The sequence below is a fragment of the Neomonachus schauinslandi genome, chromosome 15 (assembly GCF_002201575.2).
Source record: "Neomonachus schauinslandi chromosome 15, ASM220157v2, whole genome shotgun sequence".
NCBI classification, from domain to species: domain Eukaryota; kingdom Metazoa; phylum Chordata; class Mammalia; order Carnivora; family Phocidae; genus Neomonachus; species Neomonachus schauinslandi.
This window is the reverse complement of record NC_058417.1, coordinates 41,245,850-41,253,046: the sequence shown is the minus strand read 5'-3', so window position 1 is coordinate 41,253,046 and position 7,197 is coordinate 41,245,850. Positions and strand designations below refer to the sequence as shown.

The window sequence follows — 7,197 nt, the reverse complement described above, 5'->3', positions numbered from 1 at the left end:
TGCTCACAAGCCCTCACAAGGAACCAACCCTGTCAACACTCTGATCTCACAGTTCCAGCCTCCAGAACCATGAGACAATGCATTTCTGTAGTTAGAGCCACCCAGTTTGAGGTACTTGGTTTTGACAGCCCTAGCCAACTTACGCACACGTCTACCTGTATGTCACTGGTGGGACCGGGGACCTGGTTGAGCTTTCTGGAGAACAACCCTGCAACGCACAGCCAACTGTTCACTCTCCCAGACCCCGTGTTCACTTCTGGAAATAACACTAAAGTTTGTTTTTTTAAATTATTTTGTGGAATATTATCCAGCAGGAAAAAGGAAAAAATTGTTGATACATGGAACAACCAGGATGAATCTCCAGGGGAATCACGTGGAGCGAAAAAAGCTAGTCCTAAAAGGTTTACATACAATTTGATACCATTTATATGACACTTCTGAAATGACAGATTAGTGGTACCACGGGTTAGGGGGGCATGGGAAGAAGGTAGGTGTCGTTACCAAAAGGCAACAAGTGGGATCTTTGTGGTCACAGAGTTCTTCCTTATCTTGGCTGTGATGGATACAGGAACTTACACATATGATAAAGTGACATAGACCGAAACACACACACACACACACACACGTGCGCATGTGCACATGAATACAAGTAAAACTGGGGAAATTTGAATCAGATTGGTGGGTCGTATCAATGTCAATATCCTGGTTATATTGTACTATAGTTTTGCAAGATGCTACCATTGAGAGAACTGGGCAAAGAGTACATGGAATTTGCCCTGTTATTTTATTTTATTTTATTTTATTTTTTAAAAGATTTTATTTATTTATTTGACAGAGAGAGCAAGAGAGCACAAGCAGAGGGAACAGTAGAGGTAGAGGGAGAAGCAGGCTCCCCACCAAGCAGGGAGCCCGATGCGGGGCTCAGTCCCAGGACCCCGCGATCATGACCTGAGGAGCAGGCAGATGCTTAACCATCTGAGCCACCCAGGCACCCCCGCCCTGTTTTATTCCTTACAAGTACATGTGAATTTACAATGATCACAGTTTGACTCAAAAAATTACTTTGTTATCTAAAACTAATGATGTAATGTATGGGGATTAACATTAACAATAAAAAAATTTTTTAAAAAGAGCAAAAAGCAAACATATATCTTAAAAAAAAATTACTTTGTACAAGGAATCCGTTCATATCGTCCCTACTAATAGGAAAGCATTGGAAATAACCTAAAGTACCCGCAACAGACGTCAGCTAAAACCCTGGGGCTTTAACTCTGAACAATGATAAGCTCCCGCACTGAGTAAAATATAAAGCTGGATTAGCATGAAGGAAAAAGCAGATGGCGTCATAGCAGGTTCTCTGTGAGCCGTTCTGGGAGGAGCAGGCTATACCTTGGCAGAGAATAACTCAAAAGGATGGACACACTTCATAGGTTCAAATCCACTGGATTCTTCTCTTTTTTCTTGTAACAAGGACTTCAGTTCCAAATAAAACAATGAAATGAAATAAAACCCTTCGCCATCCTCCGGCCGCAGGCTCTTCCTTCTGCCTCCAGCAGGTGGCAGCAATGCTCCGAGGATGAGCCCCACGGGCTCGGGTTCCGGCGGCTGGGTCTGTAGCCCCCACCAGCAGGTGGGGCTTCAGCGTCCCGATCGCGCCAGCTCAAGGAATCCGGCCTCGGAACCGCCCTCTCCCAAATCCAGGGCAAGAAGGCCGTTGTCCGGCCACGATCGGGTTAACGGTCCACATTCCAGAGCGAGGGAAAAGGAGGCTGGAGGGTCAGAGACAGGGGGAGGGGGCGCAGAGGGCCAGCTTCTCACAACACCCACGGGCTCTGTTGGGAGAGATAGATCACCTCCAACAATGGCCACAGCTGTTTTCGTCTGCCCCGAAGGAAACTGACTTAGGAAGCAGGTATCAGAGAGGGCCCTTCCTGCAGGGGCTTCTGTCTGGCTTGTAAAACTGTCAGAGCAGCTGCATTCATGTGTGGAGTGATGGATGGTGGAAAGGAGGGACAGACGGCTGCAGATGGACACCGCAGCTTACAAGTCAAGGCAGGTGGCAAGTGCCTCCTAGAGGCTCTGCAGGTGGGGCGTGCTGATTCATTGCCCAGTGAAAATACCAAGGGGACCTGGGCCACAGCCCTCTTCCCAGCCTCCTTCAGGGCCAGGAGCCCGGTGCGCCTCCTCCTTTATCTGCAGGGAAAGCTTCCGCTGGCTCTCCTTTCTTTTCCTGCACCTCAGGTGTGAACCTTCCTCCCCAGTACCCTACCCCTCCCAGGCCCCTCGTTCTGCTCCAGGGCTAAGGTTGCAATTCCTTTTGGCTTTTGGACCTGGGATGGCTTCATGGAATGCACCCCATAGCATGCACCAATAAGGCTTTCCATATAGGACTCAAAGCTCTTTTTGAAAAATGTAATGGTCCGAGAGACAAAAAAAAAAAAAAAAAAAAGGAGAAAAAGAAGAGGACGTCAGCACCAAAAATGCTGGCCTTGGCTTTTGCTAAGAAAAGGGATTTTTGTGCTCTCCATTCCTAGCCACAGCCTAGCCAGGGAAATAAGTGCCTTTGGCACATCAGTTCCCCAAGCGGCTGTGAGCGTCTTGGCCAAGAAGTGCCTGTCATGGTGCACAGAAGCCCCAAGATTTCCTCCTTGGGCTCCATCACCGTTGACTTGCTCATCCTGGCCTTGTAACCAGAATCCCCGCCTCATGGTGCAAGCAGACGCCCTCCCTGTGGCCTTTCGGTTTTCTCTCTTGCCTTCCAGAGGGTGCCAACAAGGGGCTATCTTGGTCAGGATAATTGATGCTGAGCCTCATGGAACTGGGACCGATGACATTTCTTAAAAAGCCTACTTCTGCCTCTGCCTGAGTCTGTGGAGGCCAAAGATAGAGCCCTTGGGCCATTTGTTGGTGGGGTAACGAATGAACTTGGTCTGAGAAAGGGACTTGGCTGGGCTCAGCCCTGCGGAGGGCTCAGAGCTGTCGTTTTCTTTGTGACGCTGGTCCACAGTTTGTTTTTGAGAAAGCCCAAGAGGCCCAAGGAGGTGAAGATTACAAGCTGGAGCTCATTTTGATATCTGAAAACCACAGCCGCCTGCACGTGGGAGGGGCTGGAGGGCAGGCTTGCCTCACACACCCACCTCCCTCTAGGTCACCTGGGAGCACCAGCAGCAATTTGGGAGTTTGCTGTGCCTGGGAAGTCTTTGGGGAGGGCTTGCCGTGAGCACACCCCGTTCCCTCCCCCTGGGTTGAGAGAAACATGGGACCAGCCCTGCCCCAGCCTGTCCTCATTGGTTGGCATCAGGCAGAGGGGGCTTTAAAAAGGCAAACGTGTCCCAGGCTGGAGGCCGGAGCCCGTGCTACTGGAAGGCTGGGTGCCCTCCTCTGGCTGGCACCATGCAGCTCTCTCTCGCTCTGTGTCTCGTCTGCCTGCTGGTGCATGCAGCCTTCCGTGTGGTGGACGGCCAGGGGTGGCAGGCCTTCAAGAACGATGCCACAGAGATCATCCCCGAGCTGGGCGAGTACCCCGAGCCTCCGCCAGAGCTGGAGAACAACAAGACCATGAACCGGGCGGAGAACGGAGGGAGGCCCCCTCACCATCCCTTTGAGACCAAAGGTATGGGGGAGAGGAGAGCATTTTTCCCATGAGGGGCCTGGAGGGTTCTCTCTGGGAGGTTTTGAAGCCTGGGGTGGCCCGTCCGCCGCTGTCAGCTCTAACGGCGGGACGGCCTTGCCTGGAGGCAGGGGGAGGGTGGCAAGCCTGAATAGCCTTGGTGATCCAGCGCGGGGGCATGAGGCTGGCGGGGGGGCTGGCAGCAGGAGCCTGGGGCAGGAAGGAGGCCGAGGTGGTGAGGATACAACTCTGGGACAGGCTCAGAGCCTCAGAAATGAGACAGTTTCCAAGAATCCCCTCCTGAGAATATAGGAGACAGGCCCGACAGCTGGCATCCCTGGACAGGGGACCAGACAAGGGAGCCTCCTATCTGTGAGCACCTGCTGGAGGTAGACGCTCTACCCAGGCTGTACCTGAACCCTACCCCCGGGATCCGCCGCAGGGGAGCCCCAGGGGTGCACTCCCAGTTGGAAAGTGAAGAAATCTCCAGACACTAAGTAACTTGGTAGGGAGTAAAAGAGCTGAGATTTGACCCCGGTCTGATCCCATTCCAAGACAGCCCTGGTGGGGGATTGTGTGGGGGGTGCTGGGGACTGAGAGCCAGAGCAAGTCCCCGCAAAGCAGCGGGAAGAGGACACTCCCACTGCCCCGAGTCTTCCCACTGAGCTGACACTGGAAGGCCCGGCAGTTGTAGGCAGAGTTTTAGCCTCCGACCTGGGTAGCAACTTGGGTCCAGGCCTGGAGGGGAGGTAGCATCCTCTGTGCAGGGAGTGGACACAGGTGGCCCCATCTGTCCCCAGGTCCCCACCCGAGACCCAGCCTTGCCTCATTACTAGGGAGGGAGCCTGACCCTCGTGACAAGGTGAGGGCCGTGGTGGAGGGCACATCTGGGCGCCTGGTCAGGTGTGCCCGGAGAAGCCTAGGGGGCGATGTGCACAGCTGGCCCGGCAGCCGGCAGGAGCGGCTGGGGGTGGGGCCGGAATGACATTCAGAGGGAGGGCCTCACTGCCCTCCAGTCGTTGTCCGGGTGGGAGAGGAGTCCCCTGCGCAGGGCCCCCACAACCAGCTGGGAATGTGGGGCTCGGCAAGGGGGGCAGCCCCACAGGAGCCCTGGGACCTCAAGTCTTCAGAAGGGGGAACAGGAGCTCACCACCCTGCCACTCCCCCCAGGCAAAGTTGATTAAGCTCAAGGGACTGCTTCCTGGGCTCTACGGGGCCCAAGTACAAAATATGCACCTCCCTGGGCTCCCACGAGAGGCCACAGGCCGCAAGGAAGCTGTGAGCTCAAAACAAAGTCACCTTCTGTAGAGGAAGGGCCTGACCTGGGGGCACTATTCTTGGAAAGCCCCAAAAGCCTCCTTCCCTGGGCAAACAGGCCGCCTCCACACACTACCCCTGCGGCCTGGGAGCCGGGGTGAGGATGCCAAGCCAGCCCAGAAACCAGAAGCTCAGCCACTGGAGGAAGGCAAACCCACCTCTCCCCTGCTATGCTTGTTCTCCAAGGCCTGGGGAGTGGAGGCCTGGCCTGCTCTGCCCTCTCTCTGCTTCTGGTCCCAGGACTATTTTTCATCTCCTTGGGTGACGGACAGGTGCTCACATGAGGACCAGCTGTTTAAAAAGCTCCCACCTGTTTAAGCCCACAGTAGGAGAGTTGATCGCAGTGTCTTCAGGGGACCAAGCCAGGCCTCAGAGCCCAATCCCCCCCGCCCCAACCCAGGAGCAAGGCTGGGTCACCATCCGGGATCCATTAAAACGGCACAAAACAAGAGATGTGCCCAGCAGCGTGCCTGGTACACAGCAGGTGTTTAATAAGTGTTTGTGGCAGCTGAACCTGTAGGTTTTCAGGCAGAGCTCCATCCCCTCTGGTAGGGAAGTCACTGCAGTAAGAGGCAGCCCTTTGCCCCCACCCCCAGCGCAGCCTCCCACAGGGGTGCTCAGGCACACAGCGTCCACCCTTATGGGAACCCAGAGGCGCCGGGGCCCCAGGAAAGTGGAGTGAGGACGCCCAGCTCTGCCTTTTGGGCAAGTGCTTTTCCCTCTCTAGGCCTCCTGGTCCTCACTGATGATGGGGGGTTGGACAAGCGGCATTTGGCTCTTTTCAAGTCTAATGACTTCTCCTCCCCACCTCCGCTTCCATCTCTCTCCTCCGCAGCAGCTGCCCTGATTTATTACCTTCAATTAACCCCTACTCCTTTCTCCATCCCTCGCCATCCCTCCCAAGTGGCTGGAAAAAGACTTTAGGAGAAGCCAAGGCCATGCAAAGGGTGTGGCAAGTACCTACTCTGCCTAGACCAGGCATTCTGTTACACGGATGTAAGTTATATGGGGGAGAAAAAGCCCCCCTTGGAGAAGAAGAAGAACACATAACAACAGCCTATACTTCCAGCTCTTCCTATGTGCTCACCGTGTCCCCTGCATTATGTATGCAATGGATTCACTCACTAACTCCTTAGGACAACGCATTTTACAGATAGGAAGCACAGAGAGGTTAAATGATTTGCCCAAGATCACACAGCGTTGGAGCTGGTATTGGAACCGCAACAGACACTCGGCTCCAGAGTTTTAGCGGGGAAAGGGTGGGCCAGGGGTCTTTCCACCCGCCCCAGGATACCCGGGCCCTTCCCGGAAGAGATCCCCAGGGGCAAACGCATCTGGAAAGGGGCAGGTTTGGAAAAGGCCGGGGCGTGGCTTGGTGGCGTGCAGGGAGCCGGGCTGGTCTCAACGCGCCCTCTCTCCGCAGACGTGTCCGAGTACAGCTGCCGCGAGCTGCACTTCACCCGCTACGTGACGGACGGGCCCTGCCGCAGCGCCAAGCCGGTCACCGAGCTGGTGTGCTCGGGCCAGTGCGGCCCGGCGCGCCTGCTGCCCAACGCCATCGGCCGCGGCAAGTGGTGGCGCCCGAGCGGGCCCGACTTCCGCTGCATCCCCGACCGCTACCGCGCGCAGCGGGTGCAGCTGCTGTGCCCCGGGGGCGCGGCGCCGCGCGCGCGCAAAGTGCGCCTGGTGGCCTCCTGCAAGTGCAAGCGCCTCACCCGCTCCCACAACCAGTCCGAGCTCAAGGACTTCGGGCCCGAGGCCGCGCGGCCGCAGAAGGGCCGAAAGCCGCGGCCCCGCGCCCGGGGCGCCAAAGCCAACCAGGCCGAGCTGGAGAACGCCTATTAGAGGCCGCCCGCCGCGCCGCGCGCCCCGGCCCGCGCCCCGGCCCAGGCGCCCGGGGTTCTGCCCTCTGCGCGCGGTCCGATCGTTTGTATCTCATTGTAAATGTCTGCAACCCCGGGCGGGGGGCTGAGACCTCCCGGGCTTCGGCAGGAGGTGGCCAGGCCCTGCGGATCCCGGGGCGGGGAGGGCCAGAAGAGCCCCCGCCCCCGCTGCCCCGCGTCCGAGGGGGTCCCGCCGGGCAGGGGAGGGCGCTGAGAGTCACACACACCGAGCCACGCAGCCCCGCCCCCCCGGGGCCGCCCACCTTTGCTGGTCCCACTTCAGAGGGAGGCAGGAAAGCAAAGCCTTTCACCGCCCAGGGGTTCTAAGGGAGCGGTGGGGAATGAGAAGAGTCCAGGGACTGGTTAAGAAAGTTCGATAAGATTCCT

At 56.7% G+C, this 7,197-nt stretch overlaps 1 protein-coding gene across 1 annotated transcript; it reads left to right on the top strand.

The window, feature by feature from the left end:
- Positions 1-3,393: 3,393 nt before the first annotated feature.
- On the top strand, positions 3,394-6,772 carry SOST (sclerostin). Its single transcript, XM_021681649.1, has 2 exons — positions 3,394-3,613; positions 6,351-6,772. The coding sequence occupies exons 1-2, from the start codon at positions 3,394-3,396 to the stop codon at positions 6,770-6,772; spliced, it is 642 nt and encodes a 213-aa protein (XP_021537324.1).
- The last annotated feature ends 425 nt before the right edge of the window (positions 6,773-7,197 follow it).